This window comes from Rhineura floridana, chromosome 6 (assembly GCF_030035675.1).
Source record: "Rhineura floridana isolate rRhiFlo1 chromosome 6, rRhiFlo1.hap2, whole genome shotgun sequence".
Lineage (NCBI taxonomy): Eukaryota > Metazoa > Chordata > Lepidosauria > Squamata > Rhineuridae > Rhineura > Rhineura floridana.
This window is the reverse complement of record NC_084485.1, coordinates 81066639-81082010: the sequence shown is the minus strand read 5'-3', so window position 1 is coordinate 81082010 and position 15372 is coordinate 81066639. Positions and strand designations below refer to the sequence as shown.

General features: G+C 41.4%; 1 protein-coding gene across 7 annotated transcripts in view; it reads right to left on the bottom strand.

Annotated features, from left to right (window-relative positions):
* ST3GAL3 (ST3 beta-galactoside alpha-2,3-sialyltransferase 3) overlaps positions 1 to 12440 on the bottom strand; it is a 362121-nt gene extending 349681 nt beyond the window's left edge. For 5 of the 7 annotated variants that reach the window (XR_009763520.1, XM_061632682.1, XM_061632687.1 and 2 more), the window contains exons 1-2: positions 12344 to 12440; positions 5875 to 6019 (exon numbers count right to left, since the gene is read on the bottom strand). Coding sequence is in view for 5 of the 7 variants with exons in the window: in XM_061632682.1 (XP_061488666.1) it covers positions 5875 to 5995 (121 nt within the window). In the remaining 2 variants the exon portion in view is untranslated. Of the gene's footprint in view, positions 1 to 5874; positions 6020 to 12343 lie in introns of those variants that run through there. The other 2 variants (XM_061632692.1, XM_061632686.1) reach the window with 2 other exon arrangements.
* Positions 12441 to 15372: the final 2932 nt, after the last annotated feature.

Genomic DNA, 15372 nt, shown 5'->3' with positions numbered 1-15372 from the left:
GATAGTCATGGGAGACTGGAATGCAAAAGTAGGGAACAGAGAAGAACTAGAAATTGTGGGGAAATGGGGCTTTGGAGGTAGAAATGAAGCAGGAAAAAGACTTATTGAATTCTTGCAAACACAATTTTTGAGCAACCAAAAAGACGACTGTACACATGGACATCACCAAATGGTCAATATAGGAATCAGATTTGGAAAAACTGGCACTCAAAATTACCACCACCCTTGATTTCGTCTTTGACCCCTGTTCTCAATCATCCCATGCTTTATAAAAGGAATAAATTTCAGCAGTTCAAAGTTTGGGAAAAGGCGGATCTTTACCGCATTAGAGACTTTTATATAGGTAGCCATCCCAAAACGCCTGACCAACTAAAATTTCAGCTCAAGAAAATTAAAACATCCTGGTTTCAACTTCACCAAATTCACCATTTCATCACAATACCAATTATCATCCAGCAAGTGACAAGACCCCTAACCCCCTTTGAATCTTTCCTTCCTTGGGGAAATGGCAAGGGGGTGATCAAAAATATATGGCATATTACTAGAGACAACAGTAGGTTCCTCTATAAACCATAAAGTCCCTTGGGACAAAGACCTTAGTCAAAACATCACAGAATCTGACTGGAATGGTATTTGGACTAGAGCCTCTGTTTTTTCGAGGATCCGTGAAAATGCACTGAAGCTGATTTTCAGATGGTACCTCACTCCCCACACCCTGCATAGAATCAATAACAAGCTCTCCCCCTTGTGTTAGAGACGGTGTGGGGAGCGAGGTACATTTTATCATATGTGGTGATCTTGTGTGCTGATTGTTCCCTTTTGGGAGGAAGTATTTAATGAAATTAACAAGATTACAAATCAATCCCTTCATTTAGACCCATCTCTGGCTCTGTTACTTATCGCTGATGAAGCCAACAATAAAATCGTACACAAAACCCTGACAAACTTTCTTTTTATAGCAGCACAACTGGTGATAGCTGCTTCCTGGAAAACACTTGACCCACACATGATTCATAAATGGTATCAGGAAATATGGAAATTAGTACTTATGGAAAAACTAACATAGTTCAAAAGCAATGAGACAATGAACAGATGCAGATAAGTTCTATGAACAATGGCATAGCTTTATTGTTTTTGTTAGTCAAAGTGATGGGGCTTGCAAGCCTCCAGCCTTGCATAGTCAAATTTGGCAGTCCACATTGGGATAATTATCTGGAAAACAATACAGGACAATAACCATTTAATATATGCTTATCTCCCTAGAGCATTATAGGTACAAGAACTCCTATTGTATTCTGTTCTACCCAAAACCAATAAAAACATTTTATATATATATATATAGGGATCAGATTGATTATATAACTGGTAGCAGAAAATGGAGACGTTCCATACTTTCTGTGAAAACAAGACCAGGAGCAGACTGCGGTACAGACCATGAACTGGTAATAGTGAAAATCAGAGTAAAGCTAAAGAACAGCAACGCAATCAAAGCCAAAATACAATTTAAATAACATTCCAGAAGAATGTAAAGCTCAAATCAGGCACAGATTTGAGGCTTTAAACTTAGTTGATAGAAAACCAGAAGAACTATGGATAGAAGTCAGAGACGTTATCAGGGAAGAATGCAAAAAGACAATACCTCTAGTTAAAAAGAGAGAAAGACCTCAATGGATGACTGAAGAAACTGTTAAAATGGTTAAAGAAAGAAGGAAAGCAAAAGCAAAAAGAGATAGAAACACAGTCAGAACCCGAAATGCAATAATACAGCGACTAGTACGTAGGGACAAAGAGAACTATTACAATAATTATATGGAAATAGAAAAGGACAACAAAAAAGGTAGAACAAGAGCCCTATTCCAAAAGATTAGAGAAATTAAAGGGAAATGTAAACCAATAGTAGGGATGTTGAATAATCAACAGGGGAACACACTGACTGACCAAGATGAAATAAACAGAAGATGGAAGCAATACACTGAAGAACTATATAAAAGAGATGACAGGATGACAGATTCATTCATGGAGGAACCATATGAAGAAGAACCAGAAATTTTAGAATGCGAGGGTAAAGCTGCCCTTAAAATACTTGGAAGAAACAAATTACCAGGAATAGATGGCATACCAATAGAATTACTACAAGTTACTGAGAGTGAATCTGTCCAAATTTTGACAAAAAATTGTCAACAAATATGGAAAAGAAAACAATGGCCCACAGACTGGAAGCATTCAATATATATCCCAATTCCAAAGAAAGGGGATCCTAGGGAATGCAGTAATTATCAAACTATTGCCTTAATATCCGATGCAAGTAAAGTAATGCTCAAGATTCTACAACAAAGGCTCTTACCATATACGGAGAGAGAAATGCCAGATGTCCAAGCTGAATTTAGAAAAGAAAGAGGCACCAGAGATCATATCTCAAGCATACGTTGGATAATGGAACGAACCAAGGAATTTCAGAAGAAAATCACCCTGTGCTTTATAGACTACAGCAAAGCCTTTGACTGTGTAGATCATGAAAAACTATGGAATGCTTTAAAAGAAATGGGGGTGCCACAGCATCTGATTGTCCTGATATGCAACCTATACTCTGGACAAGAGGGTACTGTAAGGACAGAATATGGAGAAACCGATTGGTTGCGCATACCATGGGCTGCAAAAAAGACAAATGGGTGTTAGAACAAATTAAACCAGAACTGTCACTAGAAGCTAAAATGATGAAACTGAGGTTATCATACTTTGGACACATAATGAGAAGACATGATTCACTAGAAAAGACCATAATGCTGGGAAAAACAGAAGGGAGTAGCAAAAGAGGAAGGCCAAACAAGAGCTGGATTGATTCCATAAAGGAAGCCACAGACCTGAACATACAAGATCTGAACAGGGTGGTTCATGACAGATGCTACTGGAGGTCACTGATTCATAGCGCCATAAGTCGTAACCGACTTGAAGGCACATAACGACAACAACAAATTTATTTAATCTATATGCAGAGAATATCATAAGGAAAGTAGGATTGGACTAAGATGAAGGAGGTGTGAAAATTGGAGGGAGAAATATCAGTAGTTTAAGATATGCAGACAATACGATACTACTAGCAGAAACCAGTAATGATTTGAAACAAATGCTGATGAAAGTTAAAGAGGAAAGCACAAAAGCAGGACTACAGCTGAATGTAAAAAGACTAAAGTAATGACAACAGAAGATTTATGTAACTTTAAAGTTGACAACAAGGACATTGAACTTGTCAAGGATTATCAATACCTTGGCACAGTCATTAACCAAAATGGAGACAATAATCAAGAAATCAGAAGAAGGCTAGGACTGGGGAGGGCAGCTATGAGAGAACTAGAAAAGGTCCTCAAATGCATTCAGACCATGGCATTCCCGATCTCTATGTATGGATGTGAAAGTTGGACAGTGAAAAAAGTGGACAAGGGAAAAATCAACTCATTTGAAATGTGGTGTTGGAGGAGAGCTTTGCGAATACTGTGGACAGTGAAAATACAAAGTAGACAAGAGAAAAATCAACTCATTTGAAATGAGGTGTTGGAAGAGAGCTTTGCAGATACCATGGACCGCAAAAAAGACTAATAATTGGGTGTTAAAACAAATTAAACCACAACTATTATTAGAAGCTAAAATGATGAAACTGAGGTTATCATACTTTGGACACATAATGAGAAGACATGATTCACTAGAAAAAAACTAAAAAGAAATACAGAAGGGAATAGAAAAAGAGGAAGGCCAAACAAGAGATGGATTGATTCCATAAAGGAAGCCACAGACCTGAACTTGCAAGATCTGAACAGGGTGGTTTATAACAGATGCTATTGGAAGTCACCGATTCATAGGGTCGCCCTAAGTCTTAATCAATTTGAAGGCACATAACAATGTCTGTCCACTTGAGCAGCTGCAACTTCCCTGCTTTTCCTTGATAGCAACAGGTGGTCAAGAGCCTTCAGGGGCAGGGGCAACTGCCACCACCTCCTCTATGGTCCTTGTTAGCAGCTGCAGCATTGTTGCTGAGAGGAGCTACTCTTCACCCAGAGATTGATTGCCTCTCCCTTCCCGTGGCCACACTTGAGCCTCCCCGTCCTAATGGAATGAGGATACAACATGCAAGAAGCTGTGTGATCAAATTACATGGTAGTTATTTATCCTTCCATTTATAATGTGCTTCATAATCTTTAACTTTCCTCTCTTTGATACAACTATGAACTTAATGTATTTTGAACAGTTGGGCAATAGTCAGTCAGTCAGTCAGTCTTTTATACTTTTATTGGGACAATCAAAATGACACAAAAGTATGACTTTTGAATTCTCCAGAACCAAAGGGAGAACCCCAGATTATTCTGCACAAACTGCTCACCCAGTCAGTCGCATCCTGGACTGAACCTAACAGTCAACAACAAAACAATTTCTCTGGTTTCTTTGGACTTAATGAAGTCTTGGGGAAATAAATCTTGTTCCTCTATTTAAGTAGGGAGTAGATTAGAACAGATTCCACCTCAGTAGCCAAAGCCCTAATACAGGAGTAAGCTAGGCACTGAAGCTGCTTCTGACTCCACACAAATACCAGCACAATTATTACACCTGTCTGTGGGTAATGTTCCTATAACTCAGTTGTGTATTGGTTTGTAGCAAACGTAGTGAAACAATATAAAAATCATTTGTACAGCTGGTACAAAACCATAATCTGATGAGTGCCTGTACAGAGAAGTTGAATGAAGGAAAAAGAAAACAAATGGTAACAACATGCTGCAGGGATGAGACTGTGCTGGGACCATCAAGGGGCAAGCATTTCCACCTGTCTTGCCCCACCCCTCTGCCTGGGCCTTATCAGGAAGAGCTGCAGACTGAGACATGCCGCTGCAGGGATGGGACTGTGCTGGGACCATCAAGGGGCAAGCATTTCTATCTGTCTTGCCCCACCCCTCTGCCTGGGCCTTATCAGGAGGAGCTGCAGGCTGAGACATGCCGCTGCAGGGATGGGACTGTGCTGGGACCATCAAGGGGCAAGCATTTCTATCTGTCTTGCCCCACCCCTCTGCCTGGGCCTTATCAGGAGGAGCTGCAGGCTGAGACGTGCTGCTGCAGGGATGAGACTGCTGGGACCAACAAGGGGCAAGCATTTCTATCTGCCTTGCCCCACCCCTCTGCCTGGGCCTTATCAGGAAGAGCTGCAGACTGAGAAATGCTGCTGCAGGGATGGGACTGTGCTGGGACCATCAAGGGGCATGCTTTTCCACCTGCTTTGCCCCCCACCCCTGCTCTTAGTGACATTTTTCTGGGGACTGCCCTTTACCAGGAAGTTTTATGCTTTTGGTTTGCTGCTCCTGTTTTTTTTAGAGATGTTAGGACTTTGTTAGTTTGATTTTTTTTTTTTGTAAATTGTATTGTTTTTATTTGCATTTTGTATTTGTATTTTTATTTGTGTGTAAGCCGCCTTGGGGGCTTATTTGGCCAAAAGGCGGCCTAGAAATAAAACGTAACATAACATTACATAACATGCTTCAACTCACATAAAAGTTAAAGAAATGAAGAGCCACCACCATCACAATAATAAAAATTCACACAAGTTTCAGAGGCTCACTTAATTGCAGCAATATAAATGATAGTCACATACAGCCACGGGGGGGGGATCTATATAAACAAGGGCAGGAAACCCACAATTCATTTTACAATGTTCCAATTACTTAATCTAGGTAACAACAGCATTAAGAGGAAGATAAATCTCCACAGCATGTGAAAGGATCCAACAATTGCTTGGGTATGTCCCAGGCTGTTTCACTGTGGCAAACCTGAAACCAATGAAAATTACTTAGCTATACATCTACAGAGGCTCTTGAATGGCCTGTGCAACATACTTACTTGAATCCTCCCATCGGAGAAGATGCAGTTTCCAGGCTGAGTAATACAGAAATCCCAGCACCAGAAAGAGACAGAGGGCTAGTAGCAGATTACGCATAAACACCAGCAGTCCCATCTTCATATAGAATTGTCTCTTCTATAAGACCTGGGGGAAAGAAACCAGTCTGAGCCTTGCATTTTGTAGTTACTTTACTGAACCCTCTATAGTATAATACATGCATACATAAAATATCAAGCAGCACACATTTTCCCTTTCTAACAAACATATGATGTAGGCATTCTTATCAGTAACAGAAATATCCCAGTTCTATACTCCTACATGGAAGAACTTTCCATTGAAATGAACAGGATACAGTTCTGAGTAACTGCATGGTTTTTTTGGGGGGGGGGAATCAGGGGTTGCTCCTGAAAACATGCCCTCTGTTCAGAACAGTCATCGAATCTTCAAACAAGATAAACTAAAAATTAAGAAATATTCCACAAGACTAAGTGTTTTTAGCGCTTCTGTTTGCTGCCCTGGGCTCCTGCTGGGAGGAAGGGCAGGATACAAATCAAATAAATAAATAATAAAAGGCACTAGAGAATTATTCAACATACATGGAACACCTGAAATTATTGTGCCACAAAACTTGAGTGCTTTAATGTGTACAAGTTTTAAGAGTATCATTCATATTCATTTAAACTTTTTAAACTTTCCTAATAAACATTTACAGCTGGTATAGCACAGCGGGGAGGAGAGACTGGCTGGGAGTCCAGAGTCTGTGAGTTTAAATCCCTGCTCGTGTCTCCTGGGTGTAAAGGGCCAGCTAAAGATCACCCCCACAGTGAGTGGCTCAGAGGTTACGTGCCCTGCCACATGTGCAGCCTTGGGCTAGCTACATAGTCCCAAGAAGACCAGTTGCCCCCCAGCTGGAAGTTGTGGACAAGGAAGGGGCTGGCTTGTGCAGCTGTGGCAAGCTGAGCAGGCCCTAGCCAGCTGGGGAGGACTAGCCTTAGAGGGAGGCAATGGTAAACCCCCTCTGAATACCACATACCATGAAATCCCTATTCATAGGGTCGCCATAAGTCGGGATCAACTTGAAGGCAGTCCATTTCCATTTTCCAACAAACATTTATCCTTCAAATATAGCCTATTTCAACACTGCAACATATACAGTTTTAGCTCCCTCCCAAGTTTCTTCACCCTTCCTTTAACAATGCAGTCTTGAGTATACCACAGGGATAAGGCAACATTTTCCCAAAACAAATTATATTTAAATCTAAGATAACGCTCCTGCAAAGTCCTGCACCACTGGTATTTTAAGATTAAATAAGATATATGTACATGGCCATGGCAGTTGCTGGACATGTGGCAGAGTGCTAACAAGATCCACATGTTCTGGAACTGTCCAAAAATTATGGTACTGAAAACTAATATTAGAACACAATGACTAGACATACAGTTCCATTAAAACCACTCCCATTTTGGAGCCAAAAAAACTGGAAATAATCACTCATCTTATAAAAGCAACAAGAATGATTATTACTTAGAGGTGGAAAAATATAAAGCCACCATCTACAATTGACTGGTTACTTAATGTATGGGTCACTGTTTCTATGATAAAACTCATGAATGTTGTGAAGAAATGGGTTTTGGCTGTGTTCTTTTACAACAGCAAAACAAGACTCTGGCTGAATTCAGGCAACCCTCCAAACCATGTTTTTAGAGGTAGACAATGTGCCCCAAGCTCAAGCAGTCTCACTTTCCCCTTCCCACTTAATCATTGTTTCCTGTTTTGATCAAACTATAATATACTACTTATTTCAGAACTAGCAGACTATCGTTTGATCAAAAGAAGTAATTGATTAAGCTGTACACGTGAATGAGGAGGGAAAGGACCAAAGAAGAATAGAGCACTCTAGCCCATGGTTGTTCCCAAGCCTCCAAATCATGGTTTGGACTATTGTTTGAATTAGCCAATGTGGCCCCCACATATTTGTTAAAGAGCCAAAATATTTTTTTTTCAGTATACAGGACAATCCTACATCTGAATTATGCTGGCTTTCTTTTAAAAAGGAAAATTAGACCAATAGCCAAGCTCCCTGCCTCTTACTTTATTAGGGGAGGAGGTTGAACAGAGAGTGAGTGTGCAGACACAAAGACACCATCATTTGGCCTTCTTGTTTTCTGAGGCTTCACTACACAGAATCTTGCAATATTAAATGGCTGCTACCCTTCACCTAAATCCTTGGGCACATTTTTGCATTATGTAGAGGCTACCATGACTGTAATCACACCTTTTTTATAAAAAAAGTCTCATTTTATTTATTTAAAAGACAGTAGGATTGGTACACCTTTTTTCTTCACTGACAGTTACCCCGAGTCTAGGGAAACACAGCAATGCAAAAATAAAACACAGGGCCACACAGATGGGCCATGTGGAAAAGAGATAATAATTTACTTCATCTTCTAGGAGGCTCATTAACTGAATGAAGTTTAGCAAGCATATGCAAAGATGTTTTCAATTAGTGACAAACTCACTTGCAGTATATATTTACCAGGCCACTTAAGAGGTAATACTGAGCAAGCACTCTGGAAATTAAAAGACAGAGTACCTCTTGACTTTTAACAACTAAAGAAATGAAGTACTAGCATACCGGGCACTGGCCAAATAAAGGAACTCAGAAAAACAAAGTCAAACTGGCTTGAAGGATAGTACAAATTCCAGTATGCCGCTCAACATCTGATGTGGTAGTTTAAACTGGGTCTCTCAGTCTGACCACTATTTCCAATTATCCTTGTTTCAATTATCCTGGTACCTTGTACATTTTTCAAATCCTGTTTCAGGACACACACTTCAAACAGACTGCAAGAGACAAACACCTAGAATTTCCACCAGCATTCCTCACATGTAATATTAAGAGACACAACTGATGGATGCTGAAGTCACCCTCAAGTAGTCCAGAGACCCATTTATTTGAAAGCAAATTCCCTATGCTCTAATACCCTGTATGAATAATTGACCAGGAAAGCTCATGCCTTGAACACCTATATGCACTGTATGTATCCTGCTGTTGCACTGCTTGTTCACTTCCTTCCCACCAGTTTGCTGTGAAGAGAAATATACTGCAGAAATCCCATTTGACAGCCAGCTGGAGCCCCAGAATCACATTTAGGCAACCTGGAAATCTAACTGCCTCCTATGTAACTGTAGCATTCAGAGGAAAGGTTGAGCTTACATTTCAACAGCTGCCATTGCTCAGAGACTCCCACCCCCTCTCATGATAATACAAATGCAGCACTTAATAACAAAGGACAGAGTTGCTTAAGGCAAGAACATCCAATTCTGACCACTAGAGCTCTTTTGTAAAAATTTTCACACAGGATTAATGCAAGTATTGTACGCTGTGCTAGATCTAATGAAACTGGCACAAACACAATTATTCTTGCTCACATTATTACATTGCAAAATTGTACCAGGTGTTGATATAAATTAAATATGCACTTCAAAATAATTCTTTTTGTATGGTTATACAGCTCAGGACCACAATACTTCAAGACTTGGCTCTTCTCATATGAACCAGCCTGAACCCTGTTGTCCCCAGTGGAGGCCCTTCTCTGTGTGCCTCATCCAAGGGAGGTGTGGACGGTGGCCACATGAGAACAGGCCATTTCAGTGGTAGCCCCTCTTCTGTGAAAAAGCCTCTCCAGGGAGACATGCCTAGCACTATCCCTGGCTGTCTTTAGACTCCAAGCGAAGACATTTCTGTTCACTCATCCCTTCAGTTAATGTTGCCTCCTACATTAGTGCTCATCTTTTAGTGAGGTGGGTAGGACCTGATTCCTTATTAACATATTGTCAGAGGAGCATTTTATGGATTTTGTATTGTCATTTCAATGTTTATGGTTTAATTGTTTTCATGTACTGTATTTTATTTTGTCAAGTTGCTTTGAGACTTTTCATTACATAAAGTGAATGATATATGAAATTAATAAGAATAATTTATTTCCTTGACCCTTTAGCTGTCAAAGGAAATGTCTCCACATTCTGGAATGGGAACTAAGGGTGCAATCTAATACATGTCTACTTAGAAGTAAGTTCTGTTGGGTTCAAAGGGACTTACTCCCAGGTAAGTATTATTAGATTGCAGCCTAACAGTTCAATCATGTAACTGTCTACTCAGAACTAAGCCCTAATAAGTTCAATGGACTTCCTCCCAGGTAAGAGTGTACAGGAATGATGCCTAAGGCTGCACTGAAACATAACACCAAACCACTTACTAGGAAATAATCCACACTGAACACTGTAGGACTTACTTCCAAGTAAAGATCCATATGACTGGGTCACAAGAGTGACTCTTTCTCATCATCGTTTTGACATTTCTAGCAGAATTGTGGCAGGACTGATACCCACAAGCTTCAGTCCATAATAAATGCCATACTGCTAGGGAGTAGGTAATATATGCTCAAAACAAATTCCTTAATTCAAAGGAATGATAAAAGTATCTTAAGATTGAGACTTGCCCCCATCAAATGAAAGCAGCAAGGAGAACTTGCAACAATAATGACTGTATACAAAATATTTATAAAAATGTAACTGTAGCCCAGCCCTCTTTGCTCAACTCAAGGCCATCTCTTCTGTCTGTTCTGACTAGCTTTGGCACAGCTCCTAACATGCAAATATGAAAGTCAATATTGGGACTGGGGCTACTGAATTTGTTTTTTAAAATGGCCTGAATTAGAACAGTAAAGTAGTCAAATATACAGTTGACATCAAATTATTCAACCTAATGAAATTCCAAGCAAGCTGTGAAGATCTCGAAGAGGAAATCTATTAACTTGGTAACTAGATAAAGAACTGTGGAAAAGAGTCAACTAAAGATTAACACAATGCACATTGGGGCATACACATTCTACATGCAGGGTGCCACAACTGAGAACATGTCTAATTTCAGGAGATGAATTTGAAATACTCTGTTGATAGTATTTGGGCAGCCTCAAATGTAAGAGAGAGACCTGGTGCTCAGGTCTCAAGCCATTTAGGGCTTTAAAGGTAGGCACAAGCATTTTGGTTCCAAGTCACAGAAGGTTGGTTGACCAAAGGTTTTTAGAAGATCCAATACCTTCCTGACAGAAAACTTTTGCCAATAGCTAAACTCTCGCAATAAGCAATGGGTCTTCTTTGTTCTTTCATCTCTTTCTGTTCTCAGGAATTGTCCTAAAGGATAAGCTTTGCCTCAAATGTGTCCACTTAAAAAAAATCCTTGCACAATCAAAACTAGTATGTTAGGTAAAAGGTTCAAATACATCAGAGAGAACAGAAGACTCCCTATCAGACAGGGATCAGATCTTCTAGATACCTCTAATAAGTGAGTGGTCAGGCATTATTGATTCCTATTATCAGCAAACTCTCATGCGACTTTCAACATAAATGTTACCAATGCTTCTGCAACATTTGGTACAATCCAGAGAGATTATTTTTCAACAGCTCTGCCCTTGGCCTCCAAAGGTTGTAAGAAAAGGCTGGCTTTGGCAGCAAATGCATTTATATTTCTAAATGGAGCCTTTCAGGTTACCTCTGCTTCTAAACAAAAAGGATTGAGTTACAGTCACAGTCAGCATTCTGTTGACCTTCACTTTTGAGTCAGTGAATGATGATGCAGTTGGAGAATTTATTTAGAAAATGAACTCATATGTTAACATTCATTTACACAGGTGAACAGTTAACCCATATGATGCAACCACATATGAAAGAAGGATGAGGCAAAAAAAGATTCCAGGCACATTCCAGATTTAATCATCATTCTTGCTAGCTCTTCCTCCCTCGTCCTCTCCTCTTCCATTCACATATACACAGAAAATGTTGACACAGAGGAATACATATTAGCTGGCCATCCAAAGAGAGATAGCCACCTTTCTGGGAACAGACTTCAGGCAGCACCCGCATAACTGATCACCTACCTACCGGACCCAGGAGTGTACTCCCCTTCCCATTCAAGTGTTCAATCACAACCAATCCCATCCTGAAGCGAAAACCAAGACAGAAAGATTCTCAAAATCAAGTACAATGCTGGATGGGTGTCCAAAAAGGAATAGTTTAGTCAGCGAGATTGAGGCCATATCTTTAATGGACAGGGAGAGATGGAAGGCGAGGTGCTGAATTCGAGCTTGTGGCCAAACATGGGGGAATGGATGAGAGCAATGAGGGGAGTAACCTGAGAAGCCAGCGGGGCAGTGAGAGTGGGAAAAGAAGGAAGAGGGGGTTCCTGGAGAAAAGACTCCTAGCAGGGAAGGCCCACATGAGAAGGAACAACAGACCGGGAAATGCGTAAATAAGAAAAATCGCTGCGGGACGGGAGGCTGACCCGGGCAAAAAACCACAGAGGATGCAGATTTGGAACTCAAGTTCCCCTCTTCTTCCTCCTCCTTCTGCGCTACCATCACTATCATCATCATCCCAGCACCTCCCTCCCTAGCCCATCTCCTCACCAGAACAGTAGGGAGATCCCGGCCACCCTTCCTCCGGGATCGGTTTCTAGCTGCCCCGCCGCCCGCCATGCCGGGCAGCGGGGGCAGTACCAGCCGGCCTCGGGGGCGGAGGGGTCGATCACCAATCACACAACAAGGCGGGACTTCCGATGGCCAATGGCGAAAGGCAAGGGGCATTCTCCACAAAGCAATCAACTACTGCGGGAGTGCGGGGGGCTTCCCACCGCCCAATCAGAGGCGAGGAGGGTTTCCCACTCAAGCGTACCGAAGAAGGTGCGCAGTTGTCCAATCATTTGAGGCGAGGAGCGGAGGGGAGACACAGAGCGTCCAATCAGTGGGGGGCGCATCTTTTTATTTTTCTTTCTTTCTCTCTCTCCCCCTCTCCCTCCCCGCCCCTTCAACTGTAGGCGGAACTGCGTTAAATATCCTCTTTGGCCAATTGAGGAATAGCGTGGGACGACCGCTGTCCTCTGCTGAGATTAAGAAGGGTCGGGGGTCAGAATAATAACAGTTTTAGACAGAAACTCCAGGCACTGAAAAAGAATACAGGGAGGGAGGGACGGAGGGAAGGGAGGGAGGAAGGAAGGTACCGGTACCAGTACCAGCATATCCGACCTAGACTGATGCAAGCCGCTAAGAGAAAAAAAAATCCTCCATCGATCGCGGTAATGCGTGTGGATTTGGGCAAACTGCAAAGCGCCAATGGCATCCACAGGTGACCAGGGCCAGAGGAAGCTTTGCGAAGACCACATTACTGCTTGCAGACAGTCTGCTTCCCCACCACACCAAAGGTGGATACCCTGGAAAAATTAACTCGCTTCTGACGCAGGACGCAGCAGAGGCAAAGGGCTGACAATCCCACAGCATGGTGGGCTCAGGTCTTGCATTCCTCCCCCATCACACAATGGAAGCTCTCCCTGCAGTACCTCGTAATCTCCTTTCCACTTCCCTTCCCCCACGTGGCGAATGGAGCAAACGTTTGTTGTTGTTTTTTACCTGATCTGGCGCGGAAAAGCAACAGCAGCAAGTCCCTGCTAAAGCGAGAGTAGGCAGCGCCAAGTCATGCCAAAGGAACTTCCTTCCAGAAGATCTAGCAAGATACTGTTCTGGGTCCTCTCAAGAAGAAACAGCTCCAGGCCAGAGCACGGAGGCGCGTGTCTCAAGAAGGGAAAGCATAATTTAATGATCTGAACGTCAAAAACATAAATATAAAATATACAAACTGGAGTTGCAGAGGGAACGGGACAGTCTGTTTCAAGGCATCTCCAGGAGTATAGAATGTACTCCCCTCCTAAAACATAAATAAAAGTATGCTCTGCTGCCAGCTTATTCTGCAGAAAGGAGTCTGTTGTGAACGTGGCCTGCAAGACATGAATACATTCAGAGAGGAACAAGAGCAGCAGACAGACTGAGTGATGCTTCAGCTGCAAAAAAATAGGAAGAGAACAAAAAGGTGTCAAAAGTTCCTCATAAAATTACAAGAGGGATTCAATCTGTTTACCTGCGTCTCAGCAAAATGAGTTGAGTTCCCACAGAAATAGCTGCTGAAACAAATAGAAAGAATCGTTAGAAAGCAAGAGAGGGAGCAAAGGAATTTCCAAACAGATTGGGGTTTAAGGAGAAATGTAGGATAACATATTAATGTGGGGAAGCAGATGGGGCAGGATTCAAATGTCCTTTTGAATTTTTAGTAGGAGAAAAGAACACAGTACAGTGCTGCTCATCTATTAAGGGGGCATAGCTTAGTGTAGATCGTATGCTTTGAACGCTGAAGGTTCTAGGTTCAGTTGCTGGTATATCTACTTAAAACCTCAGGTAATAGGACTGAGAAAGGCTCATACCTGAGATCTTGTGAGAGCTACTGCCTGTCAGAGTAGACAATACTCGGTTCAATGGACTGATGATCCTACTAATTGTAAGGCAACTTCTTATGTTCATTGTCATTCTGCCATGGCTACTTGATATCTCACTTTAAAAATTTTCTCTCTAGTTAGAGATTTTACAACACTGCTTTATTTAGCCAGATTCACATTACCTCCAAAAGACTTCACTAAGCCAAATCATCTCACAATCAGTGTTTCTTTACCTTGAAAATTTGCCATTCCGCAGCAGTGGTTGCCTTCTACCAATTTACTCTTTTATGTCTGTAAAGACAATGACTATAACAAACAAACACTTTTTTGTATCATGTTCATCACCTACGTCCAAGTGAACTATTAAATGCCTTTTAAATATCAGCAGTATTATCCTATAATTTCTAAAGAACCTAGGTCCACTATGACTTCAAGGTCTTATTCTGACAAGGAACGAGACCTTGGGGTAGTAGAGGATAGCTCGATGAAGATGTTGACCCAGTTTATGATAGTTATAAAAAAGGCAAAATCCATACTAGGACCAATTAGGAAAGGAGTTGAAAATAAAACTACCGCTGTTATAATGCCGTTATACAAATCTATGATACAACTGCACTTGGAATACTGTGTACAGTTCTGGTTGCCTCAGGATATTGTGGAACTGGAAAAGGTTCAGAAAAGGGCAACCAAAATGATTAAGGGGATAGAGCAACTCCCTTACGAGGAAAGAGGATAACAGTTCAGGCTTTTTGGCTTAGAGAAAAGGAGAGTAAGATGAGACATTATTGAGGTGTGTAAAACGATGCATGGCCTGGTGAAAATGGACAGAGAAAAGTTTTTCTTCTCGTAACACTAGAACTTGGGGACATCCAATGAAGCTGAATGTTGAAAGATTCAGGACGGACAAAATAAAGTACTTCACACAATGCATAGTTAGACTATGTAATTCACTCCCACCAAAAGTAGTAATGGCCAACAACTTGGATGGTTTTTAAAAGGATTAGACAAATTAATGGAGGATAAGCCTGTCAATGACTACTAGCCATGATGGCTGTGTTTATCTCCACTGTCAGAGGCGGTATGCCCCTGAATACCAGTTACTGGGAATCACAAGTGGATAGAGTGCTGTTGTGCTCAGGTTCTGTTCTTGGTCTTCCCATTTTGGTTGCCTCTTTC